At 43.4% G+C, this 20,964-nt stretch overlaps 5 protein-coding genes across 7 annotated transcripts; 2 read left to right on the top strand and 3 right to left on the bottom strand.

The window, feature by feature from the left end:
* Nucleotides 1-1,089: 1,089 nt before the first annotated feature.
* Nucleotides 1,090-3,369, bottom strand: LOC311030951 (uncharacterized protein). Its single transcript, XM_084037011.1, has 4 exons — nt 3,305-3,369; nt 2,588-2,716; nt 2,353-2,482; nt 1,090-1,740 (listed from the first exon to the last, which is right to left on the bottom strand). The coding sequence occupies exons 2-4, from the start codon at nt 2,679-2,681 to the stop codon at nt 1,464-1,466; spliced, it is 501 nt and encodes a 166-aa protein (XP_083893137.1). The 5' UTR covers nt 2,682-2,716; nt 3,305-3,369; the 3' UTR covers nt 1,090-1,463.
* An 847-nt stretch (nt 3,370-4,216) lies between these two features.
* Nucleotides 4,217-6,838, top strand: tspan10 (tetraspanin 10). Its single transcript, XM_084037595.1, has 4 exons — nt 4,217-4,261; nt 5,430-5,545; nt 5,684-6,276; nt 6,395-6,838. Exons 2-4 carry the CDS (start codon nt 5,459-5,461, stop codon nt 6,699-6,701), a joined length of 987 nt encoding a protein of 328 aa, XP_083893721.1. The 5' UTR covers nt 4,217-4,261; nt 5,430-5,458; the 3' UTR covers nt 6,702-6,838.
* Nucleotides 6,839-6,888: 50 nt separating this feature from the next.
* LOC311030837 (retinal rod rhodopsin-sensitive cGMP 3',5'-cyclic phosphodiesterase subunit gamma-like) lies at nt 6,889-12,342 on the bottom strand. 2 transcript variants are annotated; one of them, XM_084036862.1, is made up of 4 exons: nt 12,207-12,342; nt 7,442-7,603; nt 7,316-7,356; nt 6,889-7,218 (listed from the first exon to the last, which is right to left on the bottom strand). In XM_084036862.1, exons 2-4 carry the CDS (start codon nt 7,585-7,587, stop codon nt 7,142-7,144), a joined length of 264 nt encoding a protein of 87 aa, XP_083892988.1. In that variant the 5' UTR covers nt 7,588-7,603; nt 12,207-12,342; the 3' UTR covers nt 6,889-7,141. The 2 variants fall into 2 exon arrangements, with proteins under 2 accessions (XP_083892988.1, XP_083892987.1); XM_084036861.1 differs by lacking the exon at nt 12,207-12,342 and adding an exon at nt 7,931-8,230.
* Nucleotides 9,719-14,774, top strand: ccdc137 (coiled-coil domain containing 137). The gene is made up of 6 exons (XM_084036860.1): nt 9,719-10,131; nt 10,763-10,899; nt 11,018-11,237; nt 11,436-11,518; nt 12,034-12,113; nt 12,216-14,774. The coding sequence occupies exons 1-6, from the start codon at nt 10,061-10,063 to the stop codon at nt 12,390-12,392; spliced, it is 768 nt and encodes a 255-aa protein (XP_083892986.1). The 5' UTR covers nt 9,719-10,060; the 3' UTR covers nt 12,393-14,774.
* A 136-nt stretch (nt 14,775-14,910) lies between these two features.
* LOC311030834 (G-protein coupled receptor family C group 5 member C-like) lies at nt 14,911-18,256 on the bottom strand. 2 transcript variants are annotated; one of them, XM_084036857.1, is made up of 4 exons: nt 17,722-18,256; nt 16,145-17,152; nt 15,468-15,571; nt 14,911-15,381 (listed from the first exon to the last, which is right to left on the bottom strand). In XM_084036857.1, exons 2-4 carry the CDS (start codon nt 17,121-17,123, stop codon nt 15,280-15,282), a joined length of 1,185 nt encoding a protein of 394 aa, XP_083892983.1. In that variant the 5' UTR covers nt 17,124-17,152; nt 17,722-18,256; the 3' UTR covers nt 14,911-15,279. The 2 variants fall into 2 exon arrangements, with proteins under 2 accessions (XP_083892983.1, XP_083892982.1); XM_084036856.1 differs by having other exon boundaries at nt 17,739-18,256.
* Between the last annotated feature and the right edge of the window lie 2,708 nt (nt 18,257-20,964).

Here is a 20,964-nt window from a genome sequence, read left to right as displayed (position 1 = left end):
GAGCTGTGGACAGATTAGAGGATTTGGAGGATGAGGAGAGGAGGTGCTGGAGGAGCAATTTAATACAGCACCGAAACCGAGAGGGGCTGACTGGAGGAGGAGCTTTGCTCTAATCTGCATGGTTTTCCTCCCTCAAAAAATATGATATCATGATCTGAAAAAGAGTTCCTGTTTTATTGTAATGGGTGTATTATATGTCAAATTGAAGTCCAGTTTCCAGTTTATATAATATATAATATATTGCTACGGTCCACTTGGGTAACCATTAAGAGTTAACACTCCACCACTGAAACTACCACAGGAGACACCTTTAAAACCATCAAATCCATGGGATTTATTAACAGGACAACAAGATAACCACAAATCCGATGCTGAGGGGCTGCAAGACCGGCAGTCTCTACACCAGAGGTCTCTCTGCTTTTAAGTGCTGCAGGCCAGGTACCTCATTGACCAATGCAGATCCATCTATTGCAGTATATTCATTTCGGCTCTGCACAAATGTGCATAAAAAACTGTCCACGATTGATTCAATCTTAATGATCAATATATCTGTGTTCCCAGTCATAGACAACTTTCTTCTTATTTTACAGAGAGCTGAAACTTAATTTACATGGAGCTATGAATAAGGAGCAGGTGCATCCTGGGACGGAAGTGAAGGAGGGGTAGACAGGTGACGCTTCACTGATGGAGGATAAATGTTCAGTTTCATTTTCTCCCTTTATCTGATGAGTCAGTAAGTCAGTCCAGCTAAAAGAAGCTAAAAATCTGAATCAAGCATGCATTTATTACTGTGCCACTTTATTGCTAACCTCCATGTTTAAAATGCTTTCAAGAAATGTTGATACATATTTTCCCAAGTGCTTGAGTGAATTGTTTTTGCTCTGATGTCAGAAACTTTCCTTCACTTTTCCGTGCTGGTCCTCTTATAAATTTAGATGACTAATCAGGAGACAGACAGGAAAATGTGTGAGTGTGTGTGTGTGTGTGTGTGTGTGTGTGTGTGTGTGTGTGTGTGTGTGTGTGTGTGTGTGTGTGTGTGTGTGTGTGTGTGAGTGAAGCAAGAAATGATGCATCAAATGTTGATTAAAGTTGCAAATGTATCTATTTTTAATAATAATTTGTGTGAAAAAAAACACAAAATAGAAATATTGGTCATATAATGTTAATATGTGTATATACAGCCTAATACTACAACTATAAACTACCTTTTTAGCCATTTTGTTACTTAATGTGCACATAGTAATACACACAAAGCAGCAGGATGACAGTCATTTGATCAATGCTGCCACCTTGTGGACTGATACGCAAAGATTAATACATTCTTTTTGGATTATTTAAAAATAATCTGTTTAACTCCCATCAGTCTTATGTACGCGTCGCACATACAAATCAATACAATTATACAAATCACCTTCTGAAAATATATAAACATATAAACCCTTGTTTTATACATCAGCATAGGTCTACGGTCTCTGGGGCCCTCTCCTCCTGGCTCTGATCAGTGTTGGCCCCTTGATCCTCCTGTCGTGAGCCCTCATCTGTGCTCGCAGCGGAGCCCTCAGACCGACGGCGGGGGGAGGCCTCTGCACGGGCCGCTGAAGCCGAGACAACCTGCCGTCCTGCAGTTCGTCCACGAACCCCTCCACGCTGTCGAACTTGGAGGTGAGCTTCCCCAGCTCCTCTTTCAGACTGTTAAACTGCCCGTAGAGGTCTCCCAGGGCGTCGGACAGAGGGCGGATCCTGAACACATGTGGAGACATTCGAGAAAAAAAAGGGGTCAAGTAGTTCAATGACTTTGTGAAATGGGAACATTGTTTAATAATGGGCAAAACCCAACCAAGGCACGGCATGCTGTTAAGCAGGAACAGCCCCGTCATCTGCAGGAAACATCAGGGTGACAGACAGAAAGTAAAATAAAAAAATAAACTACAGCTATTTGAGCCTGCACAGCACCTGAATGGTGACTCAGGAATGTCCACGTTAACGATGTTGGTATCATGGAGCCTAATATACAAATAGAAGAGTCAGCTTAACATCTGCAAAAAAACACAAGGCTGAAACATTTCCCCGTCGTGTGTTGGCACGGTCGCCATAGTGAGGTCATTTACAAAGCGGGGTTGGCCTCGTGTGGACCGGAGCACTAATGGATCAAATGACTAGCTCTGACATGGCAGTGGTCACGTGCAGAGGGAAGCAAGTTACATAATTCCTAATTTCGGATGACTTCGGGGAGCAATAACATCCTCACTGACGTCACCGGCCGTTGTTATTCTCGCTCTTGCACAACATTTTGGGTTCTTGTTGTTGCTTCTGCGTCCACATAACCAACCGTCAGAAACCAGCGTGACCCACCTGTTGTACTCGGGCAGCACGGAGGCCGGGTCGTTGATCAGCAGCTCTTTCACCTGGGTTAGAATGGCGTACTTCCAGTTGTCCAGTACCTGGGTCAGGTTGGAACACGTCCTGCCGCTGGTGTGCTCTGCTGAAGACATGTATAGTAACGCCAAGTAGTAACAGAATCTTAACACTGATTTTCAAAGCTTTTTTTTGCGATTCACAGATTGGGGTCGAGTGACATCGCTCTGACCTTTAGGGTCCCAGCGTGAGGTTTTCTGGTTCCATTTCTGAGCTCCACACGTTACGATGGTGCAGAGGAGGACCAGGATCGCCTTCATCAACATCGTCCTCACCTCGCCACACAGAAATGTTGCTGCTGCTGCTGAGAAACAGGTTTACAGGAAAGCAGCGCTGGATTGGATCAGATATATAGTATCGTATAATTTGACATTTACTTTACTTTATTTCCATTTTTGCTACTTTATACTCCATTACAAATGAGGGAAATATGTAATTGACACTGATAAAAAACTTTTTTCAAGTAAAGACTATAGTACATATAAAACATTTCAAAATTAAAATGCTTTTATATGTATTTGTTAATGATAAAAACAACAGCATAACATTTCATAATAGTATTAAAAAGAACCATTCTTCATAGGGATTACATTTACTGTTTTATTCTGTCCTGATAATACTTAATATGGAGTATTTTTAGACCTTGAAATGTCTTCTTTCACTTGAGTAAAATATCTGAGATCTTTTTTTACAACGCAGAAAACTTTGACAGTCAGAACACATGCTTAACACACTTTCACTGGAAGCAAACATCTTAGCCCGAACTGCAAATGTTTCATCTATTTTTAAATTTAAGATGATCGGGAACAAGTGTTTCGTCCCTGATTGCATATAGATATATCATACTGGCTTCTACCTTCACTTCCATATGCATGCTCTTTGTGTTTACCTTTCTGTGACGTCGTGCCAGGGCTTCCAGAACAGAACTCTGCGGTACGATCCCTTAACGGTGACACACTGAGAAAACATGACCTGGGCAGCACTCTCTTATAACAGCCTCTCTCATCTCCCAGAGCCATTCCCCCACCTGCTCCCACCCACTTCAGTGATGCAGGGATAAACCCCCAAACACACACAAACACACACACACACACACACACACACACATGCTTTCCATTTCAGGCTCCGATGTGTCTTGCAGATTTGTGCATTTGCTACATTGATAAATTACCCACAGATCCTGAATGGGAGGTCCTGATAATCCTCCATCTATCCCCCCCACATGTGTGTTTTTCTGCTGCTGAGTGGTGTAGGGCAACTGCGCTCCCTGTTGGCTCCGATCCAGAGGAGGTGTTTGATGTATCGGCACGGCTCCAGCGTAGCATTCTTACTGCCTCCTGTAATACAATCTGCTCAACATCTGGGCTGTGACAGAGCCAGCCAGCAACGGTCCTTTTACTGTCAGGCGGTAATCAAAAAAATGGAAAAACACACATGAAGCTGAAAATAAGGGAAATCAAAACATAGTGTTTAGTGTTAATCCCGTTTAATAAAAATAGACTGAATAAATAATAAAAAGGGGAGAGGAGATCCCCTCATCATTAAACTGTTCATAACCCCAACCCCACTATGCTGTAATAATCTGACTGCTGATGGAGGATAGATCAATAATCTGGACAGTTTTGGCAAAATGCAGCTGGACTCAAAGGAAGCAGAAAGATATTCATCACCAAAGCACATTTTATCTCTTTGTTTCCTCCGTCCTGTGCTGATCTCTGCAGGCCGGTACTGATATATGACATGAAGCGAGCCCATGCCAAGCTGAAGAGGAATCTGACATGGGCCGTGATCCCGGCCACCTGCACCAACTTTAAACCCACAGAGACGACTTACTGCGCTGCATGCTGTAAGTAAGTGGGATGAACAGCATCTGTACCACACATCTTCAGTGCTGGCAACAATTATAGAGCGAGTTGGCAAAAGATACGAAATCCAAAAGATGTACAAGGGAACAGCAGGATTAGATAGATAGATAGATAGATAGATAGATAGATAGATAGATAGATAGATAGATAGATAGATAGATAGATAGATAGATAGATAGATAGATAGAAAGAAAGAAAGAAAGAAAGAAAGAAAGAAAGAAAGAAAGAAAGAAAGAAAGAAAGAAAGAAAGAAAGAAAGAAAGAAAGAAAGAAAGAAAGAACTCCTGAAAGCTACCGTTAAAAACAATCCACAGAAAGTGAACTGGAAGCTCAGTTAATACACATTTATATGGAAACAGGTTTACAGCAGCGCTGATATCCAGCCTTATAATCCTTAACAGTCCCATCTGGACTCCACCGCCAGTCAGCATCAGTTCGGCCGGCATGCAGCAGCGGACCGACTTCCTTCCAGCTCATCGCGGCTCAGTCCAGCAAAGCGAGAGGAAAGAATGACAGCAGCTGACCTCCAGAGCCAGAGAGTGAGATAACCAAGTCTCCAGTTCTGTTTTTCTTTTTTTTTCACTTTATCAGACGCAGTTAAACAGAGATATATCATCTTTTACATCTTTTATTTTGGGGAAATGCAGCTCTGCACACATTCAATTACAAGTGTTTCCTTATTTGATTTTGATTTTTTTTTCATCATTTGTTTTCAGTTGCAGTCAGCTGGGAAAAACACACCCTTTTCTCTGTAAATATCCACTTTATTTTCAAAGTGCCATGAAATCATGACATAACACCAACTTAGCGGTTTGTGTGAGTAAACCTCAATCAAAAGTCACTTGTTCTGGTCAGAATCCCACGCTATCGTGTGTGTGTGTGTGTGTGTGTGTGTGTGTGTGTGTGTGTGTGTGTGTGTGTGTGTGTGAGAGAGAGAGAGAGAGAGAGAGAGAGAGAGAGAGAGAGAGAGAGTCTGCTTTGATAACTAATCTCCTCACTGTGACTCTCACATGATGAAGAAATCCCACAGCCTTCAGCAGCCACAGGCTAAACACTGCATGGTTTCTCCACCTCAGCTCACATGCTCTTCTCTTCACGGTTGACCCCCCCCCCCAAATGCTCCACTCAAGCTTGTGTTATTCTGAACAGCTCAAAGCACGGAGAGAATCATCTCCGACATGAGGAGATATTTCATGATAAAAAGGATTCTGCCGTGGTCGAGGAGGGACACCGCGCAGGACGAGTCCAGTCCACTCATACCGAAGGTAAGGGGGTCACTTCTGAGCTTCTGTGTTGTTATGTTCCTTTCTGAATATTATACCAACTCTCTGTGTGTTTGAAATGTTTGGGGTGGCATAGTTCTCCCTAATAAATGATATTTATTTGCATTGTGTGTCTAAAAGGCGAGCTCTGCCAATGAGGATGCCGAGGAGCTCGGCGGTGTCACCACTGAATCTCACCCAGCGGGGCCGAACAATGGACAGGACCACGGCCCTGCGTTCGCAGGCGTTCAACCCCACTATGGATATTCTTTTATGGACTATTTCCTAAAGTACTTCCTGTTCGTGTCCAATCTGGTCTTCACAGTTCTGGGCCTGGTGGTCCTTGGTTTGGGGATGTGGGGCCTCATCAGCAAAGAGTCGTTTGCTCAGGAGAGGATCGGCAGCATCGGCACAGACCCCATGCTGGTTCTGGTGGCCCTGGGCTTTGTGCTGACCACGCTCTGCCTGACGGGCTGTGTGGGGGCCTTAAGAGAAAACTGCTCTCTGCTGACGCTGTTCTGTGCCGCCGTGCTGGTGCTCATCGCCGCCCAGGTGCTGGCCGCCATCATGGCCTACAGCCTCCAAGGTCAGATCGCGGGCTACCTGCGGTCGGGGATGTTAACCGCCATGGTGCGCTACCAGGACGATCTGGATCTGAGGTTCATCACGGACGAGATTCAGTCCAATCTGCAGTGCTGCGGGGCAGATGACTACCGTGACTGGGAGCTCAACATGTGAGTAGAGGGTGACTAACTTGGATGTATTTATATTTTACATCATGACTTCTTGATCATGATGATGGAATGCCTTGAAAGTTATTGGATTCCCCCCCCCCCCCCTCCCTTTCCTCAGATATTACAACTGCTCGGCTCCAGGAGTGCTGGCCTGTGGCGTCCCTGCGACCTGCTGTGTGAACCCTCTGGAGGACGGCGTGGTGTGGAACTCTCAGTGCGGTTTGGGAGCCCAGCTGCTGGATGAGTTCAGCGCCCAGAGTGTGATCTTCCTGGGCGGCTGCCTGGGGGGCATGTCCCGCTGGATCGAGCAGCACGAGGGTCTGATAGGGACAGTTGGAATCGTGGTTCTGGGGGTCCAGGTTCTCACTCTGTTCATCACTACACGCCTGCTAGAAAGCATCCAGTGGCATAAGGCCTGCGTGTAACGTGGGATGATGAACATCATTGTGTGTTGATATTTTTTTTTGGACCTCCAACTTTTTTCTCATATAGTAAACATACTGTACCCCCCGTTACCGTGACAACCGTTATTCAGCTGGTGCTTCATGTTTTGATTAAGAAAGGAAAATAAAGACAAGTCAGACATTTTTTTTTAATATAAAACAAGCTTTATTCTGAGTTTCATTGATGCCGACAGTTGTGCAGAAACACCATCTTTGAAGCATCAGACATTAAAAATGGCAGCTTGAGAGTCCTAAATAGATTGAATGTATATACAGTATAAAAAATGTAGGAAAAGAACATGACCGTGTAAAAAACATCGATGATCCAGATTGGGCTGGTGGGCTTACTGTCATTCCAGCTGCTGAACTCGCCACATCAGGTCCCTTTGGTAGATATAAAAAGGATTTCTCAGCAAAGAGACTCAGATGATACCATACTGAGCCAGTTCGTGCAGCTCTAGATGGCTGTATGCTTCCCACGGGCAGATTACGGTGATGTCTGGAAAAAAGAGCAAACAGGACGTCAGACTAAGGAGCTGTGGTGTTGTTTGTGTGTACTTTTCCGTGGGTCAGTGGTCTACAGTAAGTGTGCTCACCAGTGCCAAGCCCTTCCATTCCTGGGATCTCCTCTCCGAAGCTGGGGAGAAAGAAAACTATTTAAACTATCATTTATAAAAGACAAACTTTTACTACATGATACCCACAAAAATGTGTAGGCCTACCCAATGACGCCCCTCTTGGGAGGCTTGCTCTTGAACTGGCGGGTGTTCCTTTGTTTGAATTTGGGGGGTCCGGATCCAGGGCCGTTGACTCTGAGGGGGGCTTTGCTGCCAGTCTTCACTTCGGGTTTGGCCACATCCACATTCATGCTTTTGTTGTCTGAGCTGTCGTGTGAAGTGAAGTAATACAGGAACATATTAACAATTCAAAATGTAACTTAAATTTCCAATATGTGATATTCTTAAATATTGCTGGGAAGGACTCACTGTTGGAATAGAGAAATAATACGAATACAATACAAATGTTTCCCAATTAGAAGCATTTTAACCTGTGAGTACATTTTTGTACATCTTTCTCAATCTTCTAATTTTTACAATGTGAGACAAATTATAACAATACGACATGCTAAATCAAATAATGTGTCGCACATGTGCATCGAAATTAGATTGCAGCTCAAAAGCGTTATAGCCTTAATGATTGTTAATACTTACGTCCTGCGCTACCGTGTATATCTCTGTTGTCGTAGAGACCGGGCTGCTGTCGCACAATGAGTTGTATTTAGTGAAGCCCTCTTATACACCTCTGAGGAGATTATGACGCTACCAGCCCACTGCATCACTTGTGCACACACTTGTATCCGTTGGATACAGAGCAGCACATTCAATAGGAGATTCTCCTCATGTACCACCTGTAATATCACGTAACCGAGAACAGCGGCAGCATTCTCCTTTCATCAGCAGTCTCTAAGATTGAGTTGCATTATGTCTCAGTGGTAATCCCCAAAACACACACACACACACACACACACCTCCTGTACACATTAACACACCTGGTCTATTCATCTGTAGGCTTACAACAGCTTCTCTGTGTAATCTATTCCATTCAGACACATGCACATGGGACACGTGTTAGGGCACACACTCTCACTTCCTGTGGATTAATCACTCTCATAGACTCACTAACACACCCACACAATCTGCAAACAATCACATGCATTTGATTCCAATACACTTTTATAATGGTGAGTAGGCCTAGTTGATGAGATCTTTTTTATTTGTTTTCCGGTTATTCCTCTGCATACACTGAAAACCATGCAGACCCAAGAGGGCTTATTCTGCCAGAAACATGACTGGCCTGCACCAGGGCTGATAAGTGCTCGGGGACATGATGAATGAGCTCCAACTAACTGTGGTGCCAACAGCTGACTGCAACTATAGTGTCAATTGTTGTTTTAATTCTTTGTTTATTTAATTAATTGTAAAATAATTGAATCTATGAAATGTCTTAAAGGGACTTAGGGCAGGATCAAGAAATAAGACTCAACAGTGACACGACGGCCGTTAGGGTAACTGCAGCCATCTGCCAAGCCGGCGCGGTAGCGCGCACGAACTCTTCAGTGCAGCTGATGCTGTGACACGGTTATTTATTTACTCGCTGTTCACGTGACTGTTTACTACAAGCCCTCCGCACATGCCTCCGCGGAACTACGTTGGTAGCATACATCCGCGAACCGCATCATGTCAAGCGACGAAGTAAGTAAACAAGTGTTTATTTTAGTGTAACTTTAGGAAGACGAATTACCGCTGATAAAACCTTCGTTTTCTTCTTGGTATTACTTTTTAGTGGACTTTGTGTGGTGGTGGGTCGTTTTCCGGCCGAAGCAGAGTCCATTACTACACATACAGTACTTGAGTCCACCGCGCTTGTCTTCTTCTGGTCTCCAAGCCGTCGAGTACGCGCATTCAGCGTCATTTGACGTCACGTCCGCCGGACTGCGCGGGAAATTCGGACCACGAATTGCAGTACATCATGCAGCACACAGCCTGTTCAAGGCAATGGGGAGATATGTGTGTGGTCTCATTCTTTTTGGTTTTGAACGCTTCATCACCCATTAGCATTAAAAGACTTAAAGTGAATGTTTATTTTTTCACAAATCCTGCCCTAAGTCCCTTTAATAATCATAATGCCTGAAACAAGATGGCATTGTATGACAACCCACAACATTGAAAACTTCTGAGACTCTGTTGTATTATGTGAACACACTGTAGTTACGACGCCCTCTAGTGGTGCCAGATGGAAGCACCAGTGGTTATTTTTAGCCAATCGGGATGACAGTTTAGCAAAGATCGTTCATTGTAACCAGTGGATCCCTCTGAGATCAAATTAATCCCCCAGACTGAATTTCTGTCTTATCCGTTTGTTTGATGTTAAAGAGTACGTATTTTTTTAGACGACGTAGCCATCAACATAGTTCCATGAATAATGTAATCTCTGTTCAATCAAATAAAGTATACAAAAGCGACTTAAAACTACAGCTAAATCGACGTAGGAAAGGAGCCAAGTACACGAGGTTCATCTTTGAAAACCTTGAAATAATTAAAAGGGAAATAGATACACTTTAGATTGTTTTTGCTGTGAGGTCCAGGAGAAGAATGCCGGCGAGGAGCGGAAACGACCACGGTACCCGGAAAAAAACACAGAGTGAGACATCTCTACTTCCGCACTCCTACTGTCGCCTGAGGTTAAGGTTTGTAGGTTAAAGGTCACACACGCTGTTCCACATGTGATACAGTTTTGTTAAGACATTTTGCTATGCGTTGAAATAAATAAAGGGCAGCAACATGGGGAAGAATAAGAAAAACCCAACCAACGAGGCAGGAAAACAAGCGGGCAAATCCGAACGGCATTCAAGGTAACGTAGGGAAGCTAACGTGTAGCAGGACAACAACACTGCTAGCTAGCTACTTCAGCTAGCCGTGATTAGCTCTCACGTTAGTCGTTATAAAAATGAGATTCAACCGGTCAATGTCGTCCTCGTGTTTACTTGAGCACTTCAAAAGGCTTCAAAAGCTAACCTGTATTCCTACATGCAACCTCGACTGTATTGTTTTTATGTTGTGAACCGTTGTACATTGACGTAAACGATACACATTCATCGGACGGTTGTGCACATTCTGCATGAAAACACCACTTTAAACATGGCAGTAGCCAGCTATGAGGTCACCGAGGTCCGGCCCTCGGTGGTTATTTAATAAAAACAAAAATGCAGTTTTAATATAAACGTATTTTTAGCAATAGGTCCCTCTGTATGTATTTAATTATAGATTTTGAGTTTGTTGGCATGAATTTTGCTCATCCAGAAATGCAGTAAATAAGCTCCATTAAAAGAAACGTTTTCTGTACTAATTTATAAACCCTGACTATGGCCCTGACTTTATATGTATCATGATTATGTTTTATTATTTTGATGCACCAATACACCAAAGCAAATCCCTGGTATATGGACACGGTGATAAAATGTGATTCTGACTGTTTCCAAACAGTGATAAGAAACAAGATGGCAAACCCAAGAAAAGAACACGAGATCACATCGAACACATCCCGTTTAGGCTCCGTGAAATAATGAAGAGCAAGGACAGAATGAAAAAGGGACCATTGAACGCCAAAAAGCTAAAAGAAGGTGAGCAGAACATCTACTTAAACTCTATACATACACAAACATACAGGTTTTAACACCTCTGGGTTTCTCTGTTTGTTTATACTGTAACTGGTGAGGGATTTGTTTCTGTACCTTTCAGCCATCTCCCCTAAAACAGAGGATTCCCAGAGTGGAGACATACCCATCCCACATTTCAAGAGGGGAAAGACAGAAAGTGAGAAAGCGTATGTGCGGCGCATGGAGAACGCAACGCAACACGTCCTCTTCCTCACCAAGAACCAAGTGGACAGAAAGCCTGAGCTGGATGCCAGCAAACAAGAGCGACCCGCAGACACGGGCAAGTCTGAGAAAAAGAAGGAGTGAGTACGCTTTTACTCGTAATCTGCAAAGTCAACTGTTGATGTTGTGCTGATATGGGATGTGAAGGGTGTGGCCAGCTGAGTCCGTTAAAACCCCATCCTCCTAAGGGTACTAATTGTGTGCATAGGTGATATCTTATTTGAGTGATCATCATTCCCCAGTCTGATTTAATTTTATATTTGTTGTCTTTGCTGCAGGTATGATAGAGGCAGACTACAGAGGCTACACAAGAAAAAGTTGGACCGACAAGAGGCCAAGATGGAAAAAGAGATGTTCATAGGTATGGGACATTTCCACTACAATAGCAGTGAGGGAGTAGCTGTTTCCCCTATAATTCAGTATGAGCATGATCTGGCCAAATTACATTAAAATTATTAGAAGGAGGCTATATCCCTGCAGTTTGCACACTGTTTCTAGTTGAGTGTTTTCTAAAAATCTAAGGGACCCTTTGGCTGTGTTCTTGAAGGCTGTTTATTTCTTTTTACAAAATTGTGTATTGAAACAAGTAATATTTGCTGTTATTAGTGTATGAACCAGACTATTACTGTTCCTGGGACAAGTGAAGCTGCAGTATTTTATATATAAACAATGGATAATATCATAACATGTGAGGGGGTTCCGCTCTGCTCCACTGAGCTTATTTTTGGATTGTTATTTTAGTTTTCCAGCCCACAATACTGCACCAATCAGTGTATACTACTTGCATGCTGCACAGCACCAAATGGCAGGGTTAGAATTAGACATAGACAAGTTAGACGTGTGCTGACATGGTCCACGGTTTTCCTTGTTTTGTAGATAATGTTCCCTTTGGTGAAGTTACACTGGCCCCGCCAACTTTGAGCGCCAAACCCAGGAAAGCGCCGGCCAAATCTCAGGTAAACCATTATGCAGTTATGTCATGACGACGATCATTATTAATGTTTGAATAAGTGGTTAACTGTGTTTTTTTTTTCCCCTCCTCTACTAACCTCGTTTAGAAGGAGCTGCTTCTCAACTCTCTCCTGGGCCACACGGTGGCCTCCACAACCAAGCCCTCCATGGCCAGACAGAGAATCATGGAGGAGGAGAGGGAACGAGTGGTGGCGGCTTACCGTCTTCTTAAGAAACAGAAACAGCAGCGACACGAACTGGAAAAAATCAAGACCCTCAAGTGATGGAGTGAAGTGTAAAACTGAATGGTCAGATAACCTTCAACAGACTCTGTGTTGTGTAACATTGGAACTGCCAGTTGGCGAGATTACCACAACTGTCAGGGATAGAAGCAAACATTTGCATCTGCTGCCCGCAGTATAAGGTAAGTAGTGATCAACATTCACCTGCAAATTCCAGCCCCAAAAGAGAACAGGACATTCAAATAGTTGATGCCTGTTCAAATGTCAAATATACAAACTGGTCACCCGTGAATAGAAAAATCCAGACACGTGACTGTTGACCTCTCACCCCTGTAATTCTGTCAGATGTTCACTGGTGTTCAGTTGTTTCCACACTGTTTTTGAATTTGTGGCAGGTAGCCACTATGACATCATATGTGATGTGTTTGACAATAAAAATCATTAAGGCCATGTCAAGGCTGTTTGCTGTGGTCCCACTAGATGGCAGTCCGCCTATAAAACACTGGTTTCATGTTTTTAAGGAGCCGACAGAACATGCAGACTGAATTGTTTTGGACGTTTTCAAAGTAAAAAAATGTCTTTTTGACGCCACGCCATGCCTTATTATAAATGGGAATGTATGGCTGAAGACCTTTTTGTTGAGAGCCTGAATCCTGGGATCAATAAATCAGATCAGCCTTTTTAAATGTGGAGCATTTATTAGAGCCTGGCACAGCTATTTACATTTGTAATCCGCATAAAGGTTTACCCTCATGAACAAGGCCTTTGTTTAAACATTGAATTGGGACAAACTGTGCAAATTCAGGGATTCTTTTGTTGAACAACTTCATCTTTCAATGCATCCTAAATCTAAAAGCAATTAAAAATTACACGGATAATATTTTTTTCTCTATTGAATAATATGACCAGATGGTATTACCCCTCTATACTGAATCCCTGTTGTCTGGTCTGTGGGTTCAGTCATTTCTGTTTGATCAGCTTTTTTTGTTTCGCCTGTGTTTGTCCACTGAGGGTTGTCACAGTGACAAGGAAATGCATTAAGCAGGGACAGCTGCTTTTGATTGGAAGTGCTGACTCCCTTGAGCCGAGCTCAACCACCATTGGTCAGTCCCCCCCCCCCGTGTCCATGTGCACAAGACGGCTATTCATATTATCAAGGGATTAACAGTTGCTGCCTGTTGGAGAAAGATGCCGTTTTTTGATTTCACCTCAAGTCACTGATTGGGAATTAACATCTAATACACTTAATAATACACGAAAAAACATGTCATGGTTTAATGCATACATTTATTTGTTATTTGTAGTTTACCCAGGTCAGTGACGAAGGAGGGAATGCTAAGAAAACATTTTGTCAAATATATTTGAATGCTGTTTTGTTTAAATTTGGATACATTTTTCCTCCCATTTGTGCACCATCAGGATATTTGGCACAACTGCAACCTTATCTGCATGTTTTTTTGCATCTGTTCTAATATCTGCACAATGGGGGGTTTACAGGGTAAAAGCTCCACATTTGTGTTCTGGTATACATCTCTGATCCTGCCACGATTTCCAGTTTGTGAGCAATTTCCTTTCTGAGCGAGTACTCACGGCTGCTGACAGGGCAGGATGGTGGGAGTAATTGGTAGAGAGCCTACTCAGCCTGCTGCTAGGCAGCCACAGCTCACTCCGGAGCTATAAAGTGTGTGTACATGTGAGTGCGTGTGTGGGACAAATTATATTTGAATAATTGTTCCCATCCTGTAGAGAAAAGGGAGAGCTCATTGTAAGTCGAAGCAGTTTTCTGTATTAATTTGTCCCTTCACAATAATGTGATGCTGCTCACGGTGTTTATTTGTAGCCTATGTAGTGAACATGCATGCAGAGAAGGCTCCCGACAACATATCACTAGGCAGACAATGCAGTTATCGGGAGGTGCATCAAATCACGCTGTAGTGCTCCAAACTCAAAATGTTAGTGCTGCCACTCCATGGTTTGAACTGCACTATCGCAGCCCTAAATTCAAACTAGAACAGTTATCATTTGATGCTATCGCATGGATTTATTGTCATGTTTTAGTAGTGTGTCGTTACACAATACGGCATGCAGCTCACACCCAGAAACCCCAGGTGAGGCTACCGAGCCAACATGTAAATAACTTTGTGACGCTTCCTCTTGCATTGTCATCTGTTACAATCCAAAAATCCAACAACATCCTCAAAGTATTTAAGTGACCTGTTTTTTTTAAAAGGTTTAATAAGTTAAAATGTACATCTTTACATAAAATTATGATTTTGATAACTTCAAGGCACTACACAATCACGTGGCTTTCGGTGGGAATCAACATAATTTCACAAGTGAACAAATCAGTAGATCTCTGACAAGAAAAGGCATTATATTGGTGATACAAAATAATTCAAATAAACATGTAACAGTTCAATGACAGAGCTTGCCTTTGCTTTAATCTCCCTGCACCTAATTGGTGTCTACAGTTTCTCCACCATCAATCTATAGTATGTCAGGAAAGTGACACTACAAGTGAGCCAAAGTTGATTTTAGTTAACAGTAAGACGGTTTTAGGGCACTTGTTGCCATAAAGTGAGACTGGACATTAAACAGAGCTGCTAGAAGCAACATTAGCCTCTATAAGCAGTCCATCTCCACTATTGTCAGTCTTTTGAACCTTTAATTTCTGACTAACCGTACAAAAAGACGGAGTTGAGACGTCTATGAGATATCGCTCACATTACTGCATAATGCAAGAGGTGACCATGCCGTGTTATTTCCAGCTTCTTGCTAGGGAGGAGAATGGTGGGTACATTACATCTGATACAAGGAACTCTGAGAGGAGAACAAACCCCTCAAGGAGATTTCACCGCTGTAACAACCGAGTGTGTGGGTGACAGCACAGCGTGCCCCCTTCACTCATACTTCCTGCGTGTGACGGCCCTTAAGGCAGCGAGGTCTCAGCCGAACCAGGCAGGGAACTGTCACTTCCTGAACGCTGAGTGAGGTCTCTGACCCGAGGCATCATCATCTCGTCTTGCGTCATCTGCAAGAAACGCACGGAGGAGTCATTATTTGGGTAGATGTGACGGTGGAGGATGTTCTGTGGTGTTAAAGAGTGTGTACTCTCACCTTAGTCAGTCCCTTGGCAATCAGGGCTATTTCAGTGGGCTGGTACACATAATTTCGTCGCTGACCGTTATAAGCACCATATGGAGACATCGGCTTTGGGGGTACTGGCAAAGAAGAGGCAAAAAATAAGCGTTTGTAACGATGCGATCCGTTGTTTTGCATTATTAGACTTCACACAGGTTTCACATTAGGTTTGCAACACACTGCCATTGTCTCTGTAGCGACAAACATTTACTTGAATCAACATCATCTGTCAGGAAAAATTGGACGCCTCGCACAAGTCGGATTTAAAAAAGAAAAACCCTGCTGGTGTATGCTATTTTAAATATGTGGCATGCTCAGACATTTTTCGAAAAAAGATTCACTGCAACATTTAGACAAATGCTAATATAATATAATTTAATTTAATAAGAAAGGCCATCCTGCAGAAAAAAATGTGATTATCAGGTGCCACCTATTTTCTACTGTAGTACACATTAAAGGTGTTGCTGCTTTTGTTATAGTTAATTGTTAGGATTATGTCACCTTGCACACTAAAGAAAGGTGTCTGCCCAGTATACTGTATGTGTATGAACACATTTAATCGGAGTGCTGATTCATTTAAATGTTTGATTCTGAGGATTCAGCAACATTGTCACTGTCCGGTCGATGTTAGGCCACAATGTGTCGTGCTGTACCTGCCGGAGGCTCGTCCATGGTGAAGGCTTTGTTCTCCATGTGCACAATCGGGATGGGTGGCTCCAGCTCCTTAAGGATGTTGTCATAAACCAGGCTCCTGGCGGGATAAACATCCTCCCCATCCATGGGTTCCTCCTGGTCTGGGTCTTGCTGGGTCAGCAAGCAGACTTCTGGGATGGTGTAGAGGGTGAGGAACACCCAGGCGTTTGACACCACGGCTACCGCTAGAGTGGGATCGTCCCAGCTGGGCTCCCCAGACACTCTGTTCCCGCGGATGTACATGATGATCCAAGCTACCCAGATGGCCATTGTGAGGAGCCCCGTGATCATGATGAAGGCTCCGTCTCGGCGCCATTGCTTGTGCTTGTGGGTCAGCGAGGGCACGGCCATCAGCAGCGCGGCTAGCAGCAGAACCATCACATAGATCAGTGCCATCACAAAGTCCTGGTTGGCAATGCCACAGGTCAGGTCGGGGACGACGTCGCCTCTGGCCGGGCTCCTGAGCACCGTGATGACGAGCCACTCGGTGTTGATGATCACCTCGACCATCCACAGGCCCAGGGCTCCCAGGCATAACATCCAGCTCCTGGGCCCCCGGCCCCTCCGCTCGAGCATGGCGAGCCACAACCCGTGCATCACCAGGCAGGCTAGGCAGCCTGAGAACAGTACTCCGAAGAGGAACCTCCGCGCAGCGCAGCTGGTGGAGAACGGACCCACAATGAAGGCAAAGGTGAGTCCAAAGAGTCCCAGAGTGAAGACCAGAATGGCGGCCTGCAGGGCCACCACACCCTTCCTCTTCTTGTGCGTCACGAACGGCAAGCTGGCCATGAGGACGACCAACACGACGAAGGAAGTCACCACGCCGGCAGCAGCGAAGGCCTCCACCACGACGCCCCACACCGTCGTCAGGTCACACAGGTTGTAATATATGGAGCTCATAGTGGCGTCGCATCCCTTCGGAACACTTGTCGGCTCCATGGCTTCACTGCCGATTCTCTCTAAAGATGCTGCAACGAAACAGAGTGTTAAACATGTAGGAATAGACAAACTTCTGACTTTGTATGCACGAATGAATTGTACCGTCCTCACACTGTGCCGAGCCCCTCTGGAGAATGGAAACAGCAAATTGCCTCCCCTGTCTTTAATTACTGGACAGGATCGTGTTGTAGGCTCACAACTCAGTCTGGCCTTTACAGAGGCATCATTGTATCATTACAACAGGGAGACATGAGTGCTATTCTGCAGTATCCCAATTTAATGTTAATTATGTTGTATTCCATGTTAATTCCAACAATTATTCCACTGTCGATAGCAATAACAATAGTTTTTCTTGCAGCATCCAAAAATCAATCATACAGTTAGCTATCGATATAGCATGAACTTATTGAAGGACACTGTCCAGTTAAAACCACTTATCAACAAAGTTGTAGCTCATGTGTTCCAGTATTTGATGCAAGTGATTAAAAAACAAAGCAGGCCTTTTAATAAGCGAATATTGATCTTAAAATCATTTTTAAATTAAAAAAAGGTAAAAAAGTAAAACTATTACAGGAGTAAAGAGGAATATTGTACAAACCCGCTGTGACTTCTCACCTGGACTGATGACGGAGAGCAGTTCCGCTTCAAGAGGCAAATGTTTCGACCACTTTCAAACGTCATTCATCCGCAGGTTGTTGTTGTTGTTGTTGTATACACTCCATCTGCTCACTGCTTCTCAGCTCAACATGTTATAGTAAACTCACCGGCGCTCGTATCGGAGTATAGATATATTATAGGCGAGTTATCCTGAAGAGTCCCTCCTCTTCTGTGGATGCAAACCTTTAGCCTCGACTCAAAACCCCTCCATCCAGTCCCTCGCTGCAGTTTTGCATATTCTGTGAGATTAGCTCCCCGCTTTATTTGTTTCAAGCAGCTTACGTCCAAACAAAGGGACCACTCACCTCCCAGACGCGCGTCCGCCGTGCAACGCGGGCTGTGACCCGTTTGACACTTTGATTTCACACACAGTGATGATTAATGATTAATTGCCGCTTTAGTAATTAGATCAGTTACGTGGTTATTCTTCGGAAGTATAGTTTCGGCGCACGGTTTACGGTAATCGATTTTTCTATACCTCAACGAGATTTTTTCCATCTAATATGCAGTGTTTATACAGTACATGGATATAAAGTCATGCATTTTATTGGCTGATAAGTTTGAAATTACTCTTCAAACTAAATGACTGCTGCGTGTACAAAATAACATAACATATTATAATTATACAATACAGTAACTTCAGTAACTGCAAATAGGCTCAATCAATATCATTTTTACCACGTGTTGTCATGTATAAAAAGACCCTAAATAAAGCAGACTACTTTTTTAAGTAACTTATTTAAACCTTAGGAATGATTATGTCCCAGATTTAAGAATAACTCAACAAATACCACTTAGTGCACTCTCAATAATTAAATTAATACTTTATACATAAACAACGCGCATCTCGAGAAATATGATCATACTTTAGTCTAAGTAGGTAGTCATCATCAGAGACACTGTGCCTCCAGTTTGCGGAGCCACCTGGTGGAAAATGTTGTTACAGGAGAGATTGACTCCTGTGTTACATAATCGAATCAGACTACACAACAAAGCACATCTTGTTATTGATCTGTTGTCGGCCACGCCACTTAACGACCATTTGACAAATAGGAACATTGAGCGGCGCCATTGATTTTAAAGCTTTTAAGTTGTAGATGAAATAATCCAAAATGTGCTGGAGGACTGTGATAAATATGAAACTCTTGACAGTCCATCAAAACCAATCTGTGTCATTGTGCCTAAAAAGATGGAATCAATGTCATTGTCTGATTTAAGCCCCCTAAGACAAACCAGAATATTTGTTATTTATTTAATTTATATATAATTTACACTGATTTCTGTGATGTTTCTCCCTGTTTGCCTCAAACTTGTGATCTATTTAAAGTCACAAAATGTAGTCATCATCTTCCTTCCTCATTTAGATTTTTAGTTATGAGGCTTGCAGTTAGGAAAAAGACGAGAGCGTCACAAATAAATAGGCCTAATAATAAAATTGCTGTGTACTTTGCTGGCACAGACATGCATGGAAATATCATATGTATACATATATTTGTATGTGTTTCATCTTCTTTCTATTCATTGGGTGCATCCAACATGTAAAATGTGTGTTTCCATCAAAAGTCATTTGTGTCCTGTGTTTTGGAGAGACCTGGTTATCTATCGCGCCCCCACAGGGTTTGGTACGAGAGTAAGGTCATCCAGGACACCTTGCTGAAGCTCACTCTGGCATCCAGCCTGTACTAAATGAAACTGTTTACGCTGCATGATGGAGCCCCCTGTGGTGCATCGATCACTCAATGGGTCCCGTCCCGAGGGGTGCTCTCACAAATCCATCCCTTCGCTTTGTGGCGCTTCTTAATAGGAGGCGATATCAAAGGAGAGGGCCGGCGTGACCTTAATGAAGGGCATGGCCTTTTTCCCATGCATGCATAAAGAGGGCTCTGGGTTCATTCTGTTTGCATTAAAAGTAGCTCAACAACAGATGCCTGAAGTGTGTGTACAGCTATACTCTGAACTGTAAACCAATCTAAGCCCAGCCTATGTATAGAATATGGTGTTGACCAATGTGTTCACACGACTCTTGCATCCAGATTCGTAGCATTCATCCAAAGCTCGTGAATCTTATTTGTATCTGTATCAACCTCCAGAAAGTAAAAAACAAATAGAAGATGCCACCGTAATGCCTTGCCATTATCTGGTCCATTTTGTCGCAGTAGCCTTCGTTAGGGCTCCTCGGCAGCACCGCTCTCCCTCCCGAGAACACGTCAGGTTATTCATAGCAGTGGCTCAGGTTGGAGTCTCGTAGGACGTGTCTTCCCCCTGCATTTTCACCGCAGCCTGGCAGCCCTCGGGGCATCGCCACAACCCAATTCACTCCGAAATGATGTCTCTCCAAATCTGCCTCTCTGTAGTGGGCATGGTAGATTTGGAGCTATTTTAAACGTGTCTGTCACATCGCGGCATGTATGAATATTGGGATTGGACTAATGGCCTAGTCAGATGCAATCATTAAAAAAAGACCCTCTCCCCCCTCCAAAAAAAAAATATATATCCATCCTTTTGAGAAGATTTCAACTTGCATCCCCTTATTGACTGACCCATCTGACAGATCAATGCTAACTGAGGGATACATGAATGTCATGTCTTTGAGCCGTGACCCGAGGTGTTATCTATTGTGGTCATAACTGTCATCTGTCATTCTGTTGATATCCCAGTCACTGTATGTTATCCTACGGCGCGTGGCTCCTATGTTGAGCTCAATTCGAGGCATTATAGCATTCTGTATTGATTATCGCTGCTTGAATGGTTAGTATGTTCCCTGCAAGCTCCAGACCATTAAAGTCCATAACCAGCTGGAATATATATCGCACATTCAGTCAACCAGCTTTTCTTCTGTGAGGTTTGTGATGCAATGACTGCGCCTGGAAAAAAAGCTACTCCGTCACTAATGTGACTATATAAAATCCTGATTGGCATTTGATTTTGATAAACGGGGCTTTCATTTAATTGATGAGCAGACCAATAAAATCATCCTTCCATTAGTGAGATTAACATGCCATCAGAGGAATAATTACTCTCGGATGAAAAACTGTCCCACGAAATGGATCATGAAATTTGAGTGACTGCAGATTGTCACACGTATTAGAACCTCAATTACTTTTGGCAGATCAGTCTCAATGGCAACCACCTGTAATTAAACGACTAATTATATTACGCTGATTGTACTCAACTTGGATGTCAT

The sequence above is a fragment of the Eutrigla gurnardus genome (genome assembly GCF_963514095.1).
Source record: "Eutrigla gurnardus genome assembly, chromosome: 20".
Classification (NCBI taxonomy): Eukaryota; Metazoa; Chordata; class Actinopteri; order Perciformes; family Triglidae; genus Eutrigla; species Eutrigla gurnardus.
This window is presented reverse-complemented; position numbering and strand designations above follow the sequence as displayed.